The following is a 16,575-nucleotide window of genomic DNA, read 5'->3' as shown; positions in this document are numbered from 1 at the left end:
GATATTTTAATTTTCTTTGGATTAGCTTATGAATCAAAACCTTTGCAAAAAGGTTAAAGAGTCTCTGCTGAAGTCTGGACAGAAGATTTCAAAAGAGGAAGTAAATGGCAGGTACTTCAATAAAATAAAGGAATCTTTTCATTTACAAGGCACTACAGGAGGTCAGGCTCCCTCCTCCTCCCCCTCCTCCCCTCTTCTTTCTCCTCCTACATAAACTTAAACAAAACCCTACTCTTAGGGCTCTATTAGTGACAGATGGAAAACTAGACTAAGCTGGAGGTCTGATAGTTGGTCTTCTTTTAGAGGTAGCAAAAACTCTTTGGCCCTAAACCAAGGGGTTTTAGACCAAAGGATATTATTATGTCTTGGTCAGATAATAGTGTTAACTCTGGATGGGCATATCCCAAAAGATGTTAGTGAAAGGAGCACTGGAAAATTATGACATATGATAATTTGTCATTTGATAAAATGATATTTCCCTAATCTGTAAAATGGGGATGATAACAGTACCTCCCTTCCAGGGTTGTTGTGAGGATCAAATGAGATAATAATTGTAAAAGTGCTTAGGACAGTGCCTGGCACATAGTAGGAATTACATAAATGTTAACTTATATGTAATCATAATTATTACTATTGTTGTTATAAGGAAAAGACTAGTTATAAAGAAGCAAAACAATGTGAAACCACTTAAAACTGGGTTCAGAGAAGCAGATTTTTATGCTTGTTGTGTTGTATTTTAAAAGGACAATGGTGAGCATTTGAAGCTTAAAGCCAGTAAAGTCACATGGTTTTTCAGCATTAATCAGGTGGGTAATCAGTAGGAAGCAAACAGGATTCTTGGCTCTCAGTTCTTTCAACTGTGAGAGTTCAAAACTAATACATGATTTTTAGGAAGTCTGTTTTTGCCTCTTTCATTCTCATCTTAGATCATGTATCCTAATTTTTTATTTTTATTTTTTGTCACAGGCCCTTTTTTGGTAGTCTGGTGAAGCTTATGCAACCCTTCTCACAATTACATTTTTAAAATGTATAAAATAAAATGCATAGGATTACAAAAAAATCAATTACAATTAAAATGTAATATTCCCCCCACCCAAGTGCATGAACTTCCTGAAATCTATTGATCCATGAACCCCAGGCTAAATACCTCTACCTTAAATATTTGTGTAATTTAATACTGGAGTCATATCGAGCTGTTAGGAAGAGATCGGAAACAGAACCTTTAACAATTTTTCCAGACTAGTTTCCTTATTCAACATATGGCAAAATACACAGTTCAAGAAGAATTTGTAATTCACATTGCGTTTTATCTCCCTTTAAATCTTAATAACAGTTCTTATTTTTGACATGGAATATTTGTGTCTTTTATATCAATCTTCAGAAAGTGAATATATATAGTATAAAAATAATCCTAATGACTGAGAATGCTATATATGACTTATGTATATTATATGATGCTCACTACTTCAAAATGATCTCATTTGTTAGTAATAGTTCTACTTTGTTTGGAAGTTTTATATTTTCTTTCTGGTGAATAAATAATCGACCACTTGTTTGAATTTAAGTATGCAGAATGAGACTAAATAAAATTTACCCGCAGAAGATTTTTCAATATTCTCCCTATAATTCCCCCATTCACAGTATATTCATTGCCAATGTGAACAGAAGAAACTCTCGAAATAGGTTTAAAAGAGGGACAATAGGTTGTAGAATCTGAAAATGCCAGTGGAAAAGTCTAACTTGTCTCTGGAGGTCAGACCCTGTGAGGAAAAGTTATAGATGTGAGACAACTATCAGTTCCTCACAACATATATTTATTGTGTCTATAATGTTCAACATTCTGTCTTAGGGACCATGAAAAATATAGCAGAAACAGAAGACACAAATCCGATGCTCATGAGCTTACATTTGAAGAGAAGACAAATGGATAAAGCAATCAGTCTAATTCAAGTCGTCGTTCAGGACAAACAAACAAAAATTCAGTAAAGCAATGATAATAAAAGAATCTAAAATGTGTGGTATAAACAATAGATACTTCTTATGGGCTATTAGGAAAGGGGAAATAATGGCTGGAGTTATTAGGAGGGCTTCATGGAAGAAACTGGATCATTTCTATGTGATGTACAAGGCCTAAACAGGCCTCACGAAGAGTGAGTAAAACCAGGCTGTGTGGCTTGGTTTTGATTTATATTATGAAAAGCATGGGAAGAACTTGGAAGGAATGAATGTAAGATACTGTCTTCAGGACTCAGCTACTAACTGTAAAGTATTATGAGCTCTAAGCAGAACTGGGAATATTGAAAGCTGAGATTCTGTGTGTTTTAGTTTTCCTTTAAACCCTCAACCCTTTTCTTCTCCATATATGCGGACCTTGTATGTTCAGATCCCAGAAAGAATTATTTGGATTTAGGAATTTCCTTTCAGTTCAACAGTAAGACACAGTGTAGAAATGTTGATAAGGCATCCAACCTGGAGTCAGGTTCAAATCCTTCCTGAGACATGAACTCTCTTCATGATCTGGCAGTCACTAACCCCTCTGAGTCTGTTTCTGTTTTCTCATCTCTAACATAAGGGCACTGGGACCCGATGGTCTCTATGATCCCTTTCAGATCTAACTCTATGATCCTTTAATGCCGTGGAGGGTTTAAGAACCACAGGAAAGCACCTGGGAGATCATCATTATCCAAACTTATTTTACAGATGAGAAAATTGAAATGCTAAGTTAGTAATATATAGGTTTTCTGACTCCACATTTAGTACTCTTTCTACTATAGCATGGACCATTAATTAAGCATTAATCCAAGTTTCTCTAATTTAGAATTCATAATAAAACTGAATAGGTATTGGTTTGAAATATGCAGTTCTGAGAACAAGATCTGATAAGTAAACTAGTAGTGTAAACAAAATGCTTTCCTAAAAAAAAACAACAAACAAACTGCTTCAAGGACTTAAAAAATCAGGAGCACACAATTTTCATATACAACTCCTACACTAATTTCAAATGGTACATACGTACTTACTAATTAATAAGCATGGACAGAGAAGGCCCTCAACTTGGAAAGACCTTGTTAGTTATTATTTCTATAACTATACATTTATTTTAAAAATAGTACAACTAATAAAAACTAATATATTTTATATGTACAGATTTGCATTTTCAACTGCCTTTTGGCCAGATAAAAATTTTAAACAGAGGTTTGCTTTACTAGATTTTCCCAAGATCTCACTAAATACACATGGACATATATATACACACTCTGCTCCTAGTTAGATTTAATACTCAAAATAATATATTATAGCCCACAATTCAGTTAATTCTAAAATTATCAAGATAAGGGTTTTTGCAAGGCTAGCAAGAGATTCTTCCTTTTTATTTACTGTTTTTATTTTATTATTTTACTTTGTGCTTATAGTCTTTGTACTGTGTACAGTGCCCTAGAAAGCACTTAATAAATGCTTGTTAAATTCTAGAAGCAGAGGCCCAAATCAATTTGTTAGCATTTTGAGCAAAAAATTTGGTCAAGGGCTGAACAGCCAGAATGAGATGTTAGGATCACTTTCAGATTTTGTTTAGTTAATTCTTGCTCCCTATTTCCTTGGATAATATTCAAAAACTCTACTGTCTCATTCGGTCAGAGAATGAGAATTTGTTTTCCTACTTACATAAGCCTTTCAAACAAGTTTATATTCATATATATTCATATATATATGCATATATATGAATATAAACTTGTTTGTTATATATATATAAAAAGCAAACCATCAGAGTGAGGGAGAATACAGATATGAGATTTTGTTCAATAGTTTTAGGTCAAATACAGCAATGGGTAGTGAGAAAATGACCCAATCTCTCACTGGCATCCTTAGGCATACATTTTTACAATCCCATATATAATGGGTAAGGTTCATCATAAGAAGGGCCATCAACCCCCAGGTGCATGACTGAAGTCACCAGATTTCAACTGCCTTGTTCTCCCTGACTATTGCTGTTCAGTCATTTCGGTCATATCCAACTCTTGTGACCCCATTTGGGGTTTTCTTGGCAAAGGTACTCGTATGGTTTGTCATTTCCTTCTGCAGCTCATTTTACAGATGAGGAAACTGAGGCAAAGAGGTTAAGTGACTTGTTCAGGATCACACTGTTAGTATCCGAGATCAGATTTGAACTTAGATTTTCCTTAATCCACTCAGTCCTATTATTCTATATTGCATTGCCTAGCTGGCCATTCCTAGCTATGACTATGCTAATTAAAAATTAGAAGGTTCTTTGGTAAAACATGCAAAATGAAAGATATGACAGCTTTTACATCAAAAAAGGTGTTTCTAAGAACAATGGCAATGCTAGAAAGTTTCCTGCCACAGTAGTCAATCCGACACACTTAGTATCTGTATTTGGCTGCTTTACTGCTACCTGAGTGGTATAACTTTTAAAGAACACTGCTGGGTTTCCTGGCTGGGCTATGGAGCCAACTTTCTTGTTATGGATAGCCACCAACACTAGACAATGAACAGGTCAAATTCACAGCCAAGAAGGAAGGGCTGAGTCCTTCTGTGAAGGCCATCTCTGATCATTAAACCTTTTGTCTTAAAGCTATTCTGAAGATCTATTTTTAATTGTGTTAATCCAATGAAAGACACTAGCATTTAGAATAGAGAAGAAATAGGAGATTTTTTCATTTTTGATGAGTTTTAATTTTTTGTTGCTTTTTTCAATTATCAAGCATTTATTTTTTTCCCTCTCAGCCTCACCCAGGGTTGTGTTACAGCCAGCTAGATAAAAACCAGCTCTTGGGAGCACATTATTAAACTTTCAAGGTGAACATTTACACTTCATAAATAGGCAAACTAGAAATTTGGGCTTTTTTGGTTGTTGTTGATTATCTAGATTTAATAAAGTGATAGAGAAAACATTACAGTGCAGATCAAACTTAAAAGTGTGTCAAACACATATCCCTGCCCCTTCCAGTTTGATTGCTAAACATTTACCAGCACATCCTTACTCCTATTCCACTGAGGAAAAAAAAACAACAAACCTTTTCTAATAAATACACACACACACACACACACACACACACACACACAGAGTCAAGCAAAATAAATTCCCATATTGACTATGTCCAAAAGTGTGTCTCAATCTACATACTTGGCCTGCATTGTTTTTTTTAGAAGCTGTAATCATAATCTCTTATAATTCTTTTCTAGCATGTTTACTTTCAAAATATTTCCACATCATGTTCACATTTTATTTTATTTTTTTGTTTGTTTGTTTGTTTTTAAACCCTTAATTTCTGTGTATTGGCTCCTTGGTGGAAGAGTAGTAAGGGTGGGCAATGGGGGTCGAGTGACTTGCCCAGGGTCACACAGCTAGGAAGTATCTGAGGCCAGATTTGAACCTAGGACCTCCTGTCTCTAGGCCTGACTCTCAATCCACTGAGCTACCCAGCTGCCCCCCACATTTTATTTTCTTAACAGTGCTCCAAGTTGTACATAAGCAAAAAGATCATATAGTACCTAAGGCCTAAGTAGAATGTAGGACTCAAGATTTTGAGCCTAAGGTTTCTTCTAATAAACTATACACATACACATTAATAGACACAACTAATAACTTTTTATCCTTCGAAAACTAGAGCTAAAGAAATGACTGCATTCTATAACATAAAACTAAAGCAATATGTGACATATATGTTACGCATAACATAACTAAAGAAACAAGGAAACAAAAAAGGCATGAGGTATCCTGATCATTCCATCTCACCTGAGTTTAAGAAGGAAGATTTTTCTTGATGATAACTGGAAGAAAGAGGACAGCTCCATCTGCCTTACTTTTACACAGTTCTGTTTTCCCCTGAACTGGGAGATAACTCTAAATTCGATGGAGCAGATCAAAGAAAGTCAGTGTCTGCAGGACTTTCTCTTAAAGTGTGCAGCTCATACAAGGTTCAAGCTTTTTAATTACAGGAGATCTCTCATTTAAAGGGAATAAGGACAGGGCCTCTTGAAGCTGTCATGAACGAAAATTAAAAAAAAAAAAAAAACAAACCAGCAACAACAACCCCAAACTCTGGGAAATAGCTGCTGCCTTCATAAACTTTTCCTATGTCTCAATGGAACACAAGTTTGGCTTCTACCTAGTCCAGCTCTATATGGAACTGTATCTGTGTCTTTGTCCTTCCTTCCTGGAACGTTTTCCACCTCATTTTCACTTAGAATCCCTAGCTTTCTTCAAAGCTCAGCTCAAAGGCCACTTTCTACATTAGGGCTTCCATGAATCCTACCATTTATTAATGTCTCCTCCTCACTCTAAAGTACTGAGTACTTACTTAGCATATGTTCTATATTTACTCATATATATGAATACATACTCTTTCTGCAATAGAATATAATCTGCTTAAAGGCAGAGACTATTTCGTCTTTCTAACCCTGGTGTCTAGAATAAAGCTCAGAACATAGTAGATACTTAAATAAATGCTTGTTATTTGATGGACAGATGTTAATGCTAGCGGTCACAAATATGAATACTCAGTGGATACCAATGGGGAAATCTTTCTTATGCATGAAAACCATTCTTGCCTATGAAACTGTCCTTGGTTTGACGAGTTATTGCATGTTGAATTTTCTTGATTGGAGTTAAAAATGAGGTCCACAGTGGTTTAATTAGAGAGAAAATGGTTAACAGATTGCATCCCTCATTAGCATTTATTCAACCAGACAAATGTTTCTCAACATATGACAATAGATTATAAAGCAGGGGGAATAATGAATTCCAGATTAGTGTTGCCCCAGATATAATGTTCAGAGGTTCAAAGGATAAGATAATACATTGTGAAATGCTTTATGTTTTCCAGAGGGGAGATATCCTGCATGCTCAAAGAATGATCATCAACAATGAACATTTGAAAATATGACAGCCAGGATCTAGTGACACTGGAGTCCATCAGAATGGATGAGTTCTCATGGAATTATCGCCCAAATGTTTATCAAATATATTTTTGTTGACTCTAGGGTTCCAAAAATAACACAAAATGACTAATAGTTCCTCATTTTACAAATTTTATGTTTGTTATGAAAAGAAGGGAGACAGCTAGATGGCACAGTGAATAATAGCATGCTGGGCCTGGAGTCAGGAAGATTCCTCTTCATGAGTTCAAATCTGGCCTTGAACACTTTCTAGCTGTGTGGCCCTAGGCAAATCACTTCACCCTGTTTACCTTAGTTTCCTTACCCATAAAATACACTGGAGAAGGAAATGGCAAATGACTCTTAACATCTTTGCCAAGGAAAACCCAAATGGAATCATGAAGAGTTGGACACAATTAAAACATCTGAATGACAACAGGAAAAGACACTGATACCTACGTCTTGGCATTTTTTGTTAAGAATATTGGCCATAAACGGTAGTAATTTTAATTGAAAGGAAAATGTCATTCCTCTTGGCTTTAAGATACAAGTCAAATCCCATTGCTACAAATAAGTTTACAATGAAAACTCAGCACTTATGCAAAGCTTTTTAATGCCCATTTTTTCCACAAATTTTGAGAATGATATTGATATTTTGTGAATTTCATGTTAGTGACCTTAGAGTATAAGAGGGCCACCCCTTTAAATTCTCATTAGCAACTATCTTGTATTGTTTTGCACAGAAATTTGCAAGGAATCTTAGATCCATTCTGATTTTCTGGGCTGCTCTTGGCAATAGCTCTAAGATAAAATCAAACTTTATCCCTCCCCCATCCTTATCTCACCCAAAATAGAAACCAAAGAAACTGCCATCCCTAGATTGAGGGCCACCTGGACACAGTTTAAAAGAATTTGTAGAAAAATATGATTACTGGAGACAAACACTAGAATATCAGTCAAAAACACAAAGTGCCTACCATTTCTATATCTTTGTATAAAATGATAAATATTGCAAGGAATTATACAAAGAAAGAAAAGACAGCCTCTGTTTCTAAAGTACTGACCATCTAATGCTAGTTTTAATGTCACCCACACTATTTCTGCCCTTGGTTTGCTTCTGATTTTATTCTTTAAAGTTCAAAATAAAATCTTTTGTAGTTTAAGTTACAGTTATTCTGAAAAATGTATTAAAATATTGGCTATGTGAATGTACATTGTTTTCTAATTCTCTTTCAAAATGTTTTCCTTATAAGGAAAGAAGCTTTTCCTTTGAGTATCAGGGACTTTGAAAAACAACTTAAGAAAGTTTAACTAATATTAACAAGGAAAACACAGCCAGGAATGTCAATATCATAAGTTATTTCACTCATATTTGAATATGCAGGGAGTATACCCATTTACCTTTTTCTATACAATGACTAATCTAGAAGAGAATATTTACTAGAGGCTTTGCATGACACTAATGAGGGACTTTGTCTACGTTTTGATCCTAAAAACTGATGAATTCACTTTCAGAATAAGACACCTCTACTATGAACTGTCTTTAAAATTTAGTCTTTGGAATTTGTAGACTGAGGAATACAGGTGGGAATCTCATGTGAATCTTATAAAGTTCAACCTGGATTTGTTAGTCCCCTTGACCTGTTTGGTGACAGACAGAGGATCCAATCACTGCCCTTGGGCTGTATATCCAGGCCTTCCCTTAAACCCTCAGCTGTAGCTTTCAGAGCGTCTCACTTTGTCTGGGCTTTGAACTCCCATGGCCAACTATAAAGCTTTTACTTTCCACCTTCACTCTTGAAATGAATTTAACCTTGACCTACATATGACGTAAATGTTTTACTGCCCATTTGCGACTGATTTTATAGCTTTACTTTGTTGTCTCTAATAAATTCACTGTTTATGTTTTGTGTGCTAAGCTTGTTTAGTCCTGCGATGGTGCTTGTACAATATTGCTAATGTACCAACTTCTGTAACTCTATGCTAGGCTGCTCATGGCACTTCCATGGTAACAGAGGTACAGGAATAACCAAAAAAAAATGCTTGCATTTGTAGAATATCTCTGTTCTTACAAGTTGAAAGTCCTGGATGTGGGATAGGATGATTCAAGCCTACTAAGGAACCTAAATAGTGAAATCCTGGTGTTCTAACTAGTCTTGGATAAGCATTTATTTGCAATAGCCCTAATCTTGCAAACCTTTCACCTGATCAGACAAAAATAAACAATGAAAACAGAAGATAAAGGGTAGGAAACAAAAATATTTTTACCTAGTCTAAAGCAACATTGGCCATGGTATTTTTGTGGTTCTCCATAGTCACTATTAATTAACAGAAGTGGGGATCAGGAGTAATAACAAACTTTTAGCAAACCTATCAATTGTTATGGTTTTTATAATGCAATACTTGTAATTTTTTCCATTACTGTTCACCCCACCTAACTAGCTGTCCAAAAAAGAGAAAGGTGGCAGTAGGCGAAAGGAAGCTCTGCATCTAATGGAGAATCAATATGTGCTAATAACCTTGAGAATTGTAAAGGGGATAAAAGTGATCATTATTTTTCTTTAAAAAGGATATTAGGAGTTTTGTGACTAGCAAGCAGTAGCTATACCAAATATGCCCAAGTATTCTTTATCTCCTTCAGAAAAACAGAGAATAAACTAATACTAGGAGAAATATCTCCAGGATTCAATCAAAGCAATTTTTTTTTGTCCTTTTAAATCTGCACTGGAACTTTATTATAATATTTCCAAATACAAGATATCCAAAAAGTCTTAGTAGAGTTTTATGCTATTAAAGCTTAAAGGGCCAGTCCACAGCTAAGCAGAGTCTGGAAGCTTCATTCCATCAATGCTTCCAAGTCAGCCTTGACCATGGGTGCCCAGGACTGGCAAGCACTTTAAGCTTTTAAAAGTTTAAAACTGCATTAAAACTGTTGGAATTCCCTGTATATGCTACAGTTCAGCAATATGGATGAGACTAACTTATACAAAAGGGTTCTTTTGCTATTTTAGTAACTAAGCATCAAGATGGGATCAAAGACCAATGTCCCTTATATCAAATTCTACTGTACATGCAATACTGTGTTATAGGAAATGAAACAGAAAATAAACAATGCTGGGTAAACATTTCAAAAGTAATAGGCCATGATAAATTCTTCTTGCTGCTCACCAATCAATCAATTTCCCTCTAGATACCAAAAAAAAAAAAAAAAAAAGAAACAATGACCTTTCCCTTTCTTCTTCTGATGTAAGTCAAACTAGTTCTTTAAAGAAAGGATTACTACTACCTCTAAAATTCACCACAGTTTTACATCTCTTACGATAATTAGTAGTTTTTGAATTTGTTGGAATTGGAAACTCCTAAATTAGCTACAAATACTAAAATATGATTTATTTTAATAATGATATCCAGAAAAAAATATAAAGTCATACTCATGTGCATTTCTTTGGGATGTCAATCACTACTAAACTTTAGATAGACTATTTTTCCAAGCTGCCTTGCCTCTGCCTAAGGGGCTATTTTAGTATAAAAGTGTTCTAGAGACTGGTTCCTGGTAGTTTGAGGAGCAAAGTTAGAGCCCCATCTCTCTCTCTCTCTCTCTCTCTCTCTCTCTCTCTCTCTCTCTCTCTGTCTCTCTCTCTCTCAATTATAATTTCATAATCAGAAAAAGTTTAGCTTCCTTTCCATTTGGAGACCTCTCCTGGAACACGTCACCTTCCACATAATATTCAGAAAAGACAAAACTAAGGAATATGTAAAACCTTACAAAAGACAGTGACAAATGATTAACAATCCTACTGCCAAACAAATCATTAAAAGGTACAAGATAGCACTTGAATTCTGATGTAGCTAAAACCTGCTTTTACTTAGAACTTTATAAAATATTTTGAACTATAACTTCTTGAAGAGAAGCTAATAGGGACTTTATTTACAAAGTCAACCAGTTGTTTTTTATTTTTCCTACTGACTTTATGTGCCCTGGAACTGGAGAGAAAACAAGCACAAACAGGCACACATATATACATACTCCACCTCTGACACAACTATGAACATACAGTAAATTAAAATGCTGCTTACTCGGAGTGTCTTGGCAATTGGAGAGGGAGATGCCGGAGGAGAATCAGACTGAGACTTTCTACTCCTGGTGAACTCTTTGCTTCGAGTATATAAGGAAGACATAGTTCCTCAGGATTTGGAGAGACACCCAACCTTTGCAATCTTCACTCAACGCTGGGAAATCAGCCCTGGGAGCTGCCCTTCCAGAACCCCTCCTTCTGATACAACTAAATAAAGGATGCAAACCGCCTGGTAATTATAGTCTTGAGCTCTGAATGAGTCCACAGCTAGGCAGAGTCTGTAAACTGTGTTCCATCAATGCTTCCAATTTAGCTTTGACCACGGGTGCCCAGGACTGGCAGGTACCTTTATGGTGCAGGATACTGTGCTGAGACACCTCCCTGTGCCCAGGGGTGGTTCCTTGATCTTCCACAAAAGGATAGTTCTTAATGAGGCTTTAAGATGCTCGCCCTTTAATAAAGCCTGACCCTAGGCTCCCAAAGAGCCTAGATGAAAGCACAGTGGAACAGCCTCTGTCTTTGCCGAAGAGAAATCTGGGGAACAACTATTGTCGCTTTTTCCAGAGGGAAGAGAAAGAGGAAAATGCTCTGAAAATTAACACACTTCCCTCAGCTTGACTCCCTTGGACTCCAAAAGTACATGGAGCTGCTGTGACAAGCTCAGGCTGGGCAATGTGAAGAAACCCAAAAAAGTACAAATAAGGAACCAAGATTTTACCAAAAAAAGAGGCAGCCCCAAGGAAGTTAAGTTTCTCTAAGTCCTTCCAGCCGGAGCTGCTTTACATATAAACACACACACACACACACACACACACACACACACACACACATCTTTTCCCCTCCCTTTTGCTATTTTCTGACATTCCAAATCCCTATTCGCTTAGTGAGGAATGCTGGAGTGGGGCCAAGGGTAAAGATTCACTTTCAACTTGGGATTCGGGTTGCCACTTGTAGGAGGAAAAGAAAACCCTCTAGCTCTTAGGATCTAAGTGGGTTAAGGGGGAGTCTTCTAGGGGCAAAACTATAGCCAAACTCCACCTCACTGGGGTACTGGCTGGCTTGGTCAGGGATTAAATGGCAGACTTGTGTCTCAAGACATTTCTCTTAAGACAACAACAAAAGGATTTTAATCTAATAGAACATTTTCCTAATAATAAAACACAACACAGAGAGGCATCAGCCAAAGCACCTTTGCGTTCATGATGTTCATTTTTTAATGGCATGGTTGCTGCTCTACTAATGCCCAACTAGAAAAGAAGCCAGTCTGCCTGTCAGGGGTTTTCCTGGCTGTGTCCTTAAGTGAGGAGTTTGCTAGCTCTGTAGTCCAGGAGGCTGTGACCAAGGAGGAGGATAGGGGAGAAGAGATAAGAAAGAGAGAAGCAGAGAGGATGAGGATGACAACCTTTGGGCTCAGAGAGCCAAAGGGAAGTCAGATGGTTAAAATGAAATGCATCTCTCTGTGGTGTGGAAAGATTCTGGATACAGTTTTAATGACACATTGCACTGAGATGATCTTTTGAACTCTGTTGTCAACACTACATCACTTAAAGAGTTCCTGTGTCAGAATTTTTCTAAGGCAGTGGGGTTTGTCCCCAAACTAACAGTTCACTTTTTTTTTTAAACCCACACCTTCTGTTTTAGTATCAATTCTAAGACAGATGAGTGGTAAGGGCTAGGCAAACATGGTTAAATGACTTGCTCAGGGTCACAAAACTGGGGTGTGTCTGAAGCCATATTTGAACCCAGGACCTACCAGGCCTGGTGATCTATCCTCTGTACTAGTTAGCTGCCCCAGTTAGTTCACTTTTGACTGGATTCTTGGTACCTTTGTACTGTCTTCTATTTTTTCACATAATTTTAAAAAATCCATTCAAAATTTCGCACCACTAGGCCCCCCCCCCAAATAGATCCATTATTTTCTTCTTTCTTATGATCCTCTTGGCAGAATCAGATTGAAGAAGGTGACCAGATGATGCTTCTTTAGTTCCCTACTTCCTCAAACCAAAATTTCTAGAATGATTTGGGAGACTGGTGGTTTCAAAAGAAATCAGGCATCCTAATCTAGCATGAGATTATCCCTATTCTGAAATTTCCTAGGGAGATTCAGTCTGATTTGGGTCAGTTTCTAAATGAGAAGACATGTTGGAGCTATGGGAAAGACCACAGAATTAAAGCAAAAAACTCAAAATTAAGCCTGGAATGAAACTGGCAAGTTTTGGCTACCTATGTGATTCTAGTTAATGGGGTGATAAATTACTGTGTCTGACTATATAGTTATCATCATTTGATATAATCCAAAATCACTGTTAATTGCTTATTTTCATTAAAATTATGTATTTATGAGTTCAGAGAATAAATACTGTCTTTAGAGGGGACAATAACCACATGGGTGGTTCATACAAACACCAAAGGCAGTATATCTGACTGATGCAGAATTAGGGATACATTTTCAATATGACAAATCCAAATGGAGAACAGAGGTTAACAGGTTACTAAATTCCTAAAAGGAAAGGCAAGAGCAATCTTGATAAGCAACAGACTTCCTGTCAAGGTTTTTATATCCAATTCACTTCAATAATTTAGATGAAAATGTGAGTCTTTGTTACCCTTGATTTGTCTTTTAGCCTCTGTCCCCTCCTCTCACACTCCAATCTCTGCATGAATGATGTCTGAGAAAAGAAACTTTGGCACTAAAGCATGGAATATAAAAGCAGATCTGAACTCATCCACTGTCCCAAGGTCTCCAAGAAGATTCTTGGAAATGAAGTAGTTAATGGAAATATGGCAGAAGTGTGGGAACATAGACAAGCTCTCTGAATATGTAGTTTCAATTGTTTTTTTTTTTTCATTTGATCTTTTAAAATGTATTAGGGACTTGGTATATATCTACCACTCCCTTGGTGGATTTGTTATAACTACTTTTTTTATTCCATTTGTTCAGGGAGACAATATCAAATTATTACTCATTAATGAAAGGGAAAGAATTGAATAAATCTTAAAATACTGTTTGCAAATATTTGGCATAGACAGAAAGTTTTATTAATAATAATCAATGGAACTCTGGATTTGAGTTTTCCAGGTAGCATACCATATTTAATAATTCACCTTTCAGAGTAAAATAAATTACCTCCATGTATGTACCTACTGGCCAAGAACAAATGATTATGTACTTGACAAATGGGCAGGGAAACACTTATAATTCAATTCAGTAAATATTTATTAAAAGTATACTATTTATAAGACTAAACAGCTATAGGCTAGGCTTGTACCAAAAAATTAGCAGAAAAATGTCTACATGGTAGGACTCCTTAGAAAACAGACACTTCTGCCTCCTCAGAGGCATCTTCTGCTCACTGATGACAGGAGTTTCTCAAATCAACACTCAGTAACAAAGGGGCTTTAGTAGAGCAACAGACCTCAGTAAGATGACTTTGAAATCTGCAGACTTGGAGCAATTAGCCTTACAAACTGCCAGTTGTTGGGGAAAGCATAGAAGGCTGGTTCCATATGTTTTACTCCTCTTGTGGGAGGCAGACTGGGAAAAATATTTGTAAACTTTTTGGGTTCATTTGTGAGCAATGAATTAAAGTTCTAGGCTGGTCCTCTAATTCTAGGATCCAAAGTAAATATGAAAGTCAAATGAATGGGCCACAAATGTTTATTTGGCTCTTAAATTTCATACACAAAATGTACAATCATGCCAATAAAAAGCATCATGAATCGAATGATGCGCCCAGACCACTGAATCTCACTGTAACATCTCAATGCTATATTTGGGGGAAACATTGCCAAATAAGAACGGGGAAATTCTTTTAACGTTCTTGAATAATCATTATGCCACCAAATTATATATATTCAGACAGTTCTTACTTTAAGTAAGTAGGCCTTTCCTCAGACTTCTATATAAAGTGATTTTTTATGAAATGAGAATTTGCCCAGTGACTGGAGATGGCACATGATTCAAGGATATGTGGGGGCTGATGACAGAGCAGGAAGATGAACATATGAGGGGGAAGCCAAGGGAGTTTGGGGGAATAGACATGTGACATAGAACAAGAGAGGACAGGCAACACAACGGGGGATAGGGACAGACGTGCAATGCTCCAGCACAGAGGGACTGAAGATAGACACAGCAGGAATGAAGGGAAGGAAAGGTCTCCTTTCTGTTCGTCAAGGTCTCAAGCCAAGCCCATACCAGGCAGCAGTACCCATTCTCTTGATTTTACTTGGAGGTTTTGTTTTGTTTTGTTTTGCTGGGGAGTGGGAGGTTGTGGAAGGGTCTGGAGCAGAGAGAGAGAGAGAGAGAGAGAGAGAGAGAGAGAGAGAGAGAGAGAGAGAGAGAGAGACAGAGACAGAGACAGAGACAGAGACAGACAGAGAGACAGACAGAGAGACAGACAGAGAGAGCACACAGCACTGTGCAGTAAAGTTAACATAGGTGTTTTTTGCAATATGGATTTCTTTTGTAATTCTTTACTAAAGTTAAATATGCATAATGTGAATTTTATGTGAAGTGAGAGCTGTCTGTAATTTGGTTTCTTATTCCTCATATAAAATACAAAATACACACAAAGGGTCAGCAAAATGGAAACAAAGTAATGTACCTAAGACTGAATTTAACATTATTAACCAAAAAGGGAGTAAGAAAATAGAAGGCATGAAGAAAGGAGGTTCTGGTCTTTTTTAATTAGAAGAACTTTAAACAAAAAAAGACTAGTATACCCCAAAGAGATCATAGATAAACAGACTTGTACGAAAATATTTATAGCCGCGCTTTTTGTGGTGGCAAAAAAACTGGAAAATGAGGGTATGCCCTTCAATTGGGGAATGGCTGAACAAAGTGTGGTATATGCTGGTGATGGAATACTATTGTGCTCAAAGGAATAATAAACTGGAGGAATTCCATGTGAACTGGAAAGACCTTCAGGAATTAATGCAGAGTGAAAGGAGCAGAGCCAGAAGAACATTGTACACAGAGACCTAAATACACTGTGGTAAAATAGAATGTAATGGGCTTCTGTACTAGCAGCAATGCAATGACCCAGGACAATTCTGAGGGATTTATGGAAAAGAATGATACCCACATTCAGAGGAAGAACTACAGGAGTGGAAACAGAAGAAAAACAACTGCTTGAACACATCGGTTGAGGCGGACATGATTGGGGATGTAGACTCGAAACTACCACACCAATGCAACTATCAACAATTTGGAAATAGGGCTTGATCAATGAATGACACATGTTAAAACCAGTGGAAATACACATCTGCCATGTGGGGGAGGGGGAAGTCGGGGGGTAAAGGGGAAAGTAAGAGCATGAATTATGTAACCATGTTAACTTTTCAAAAAAATAAATAATAATTAATGCTTTAAAAAAAAAGACTAGTAATTAGGTGTTTTAGGGACTGTGCAGAATGGGGATGAATAAGGTTTTCAGTCAGTCTTAGGCATCTTTGCTTCATGTATAATAATAACTTACTGATACTCCAAAAAAGCCTACCTTTAACCTCATGATGGCTAGAGTTTTCAAAGGCTATACCAATGGAATCCAAGCTCTAACAGATTTTGACATGCTGGAATGACTCTCAATATAGTTCTAGTGAC

At 36.7% G+C, this 16,575-nt stretch overlaps 1 protein-coding gene across 6 annotated transcripts in view; it reads right to left on the bottom strand.

The window, feature by feature from the left end:
* PPP1R12B (protein phosphatase 1 regulatory subunit 12B) overlaps positions 1-16,575 on the bottom strand; it is a 303,467-nt gene that overhangs the window by 36,849 nt on the left and 250,043 nt on the right. The window contains exon 1 of one of the 6 annotated variants that reach the window (XM_044676054.1): positions 10,975-11,076. The exons of the other annotated variants lie outside the window; for them this stretch is intronic. Within the exon in view, the coding sequence (XP_044531989.1) occupies positions 10,975-11,076 (102 nt within the window). Of the gene's footprint in view, positions 1-10,974; positions 11,077-16,575 lie in introns of those variants that run through there. 6 annotated transcript variants of the gene reach the window in all.

The sequence above is a fragment of the Gracilinanus agilis genome, chromosome 4 (assembly GCF_016433145.1).
Source record: "Gracilinanus agilis isolate LMUSP501 chromosome 4, AgileGrace, whole genome shotgun sequence".
Lineage (NCBI taxonomy): Eukaryota > Metazoa > Chordata > Mammalia > Didelphimorphia > Didelphidae > Gracilinanus > Gracilinanus agilis.
This window is presented reverse-complemented; position numbering and strand designations above follow the sequence as displayed.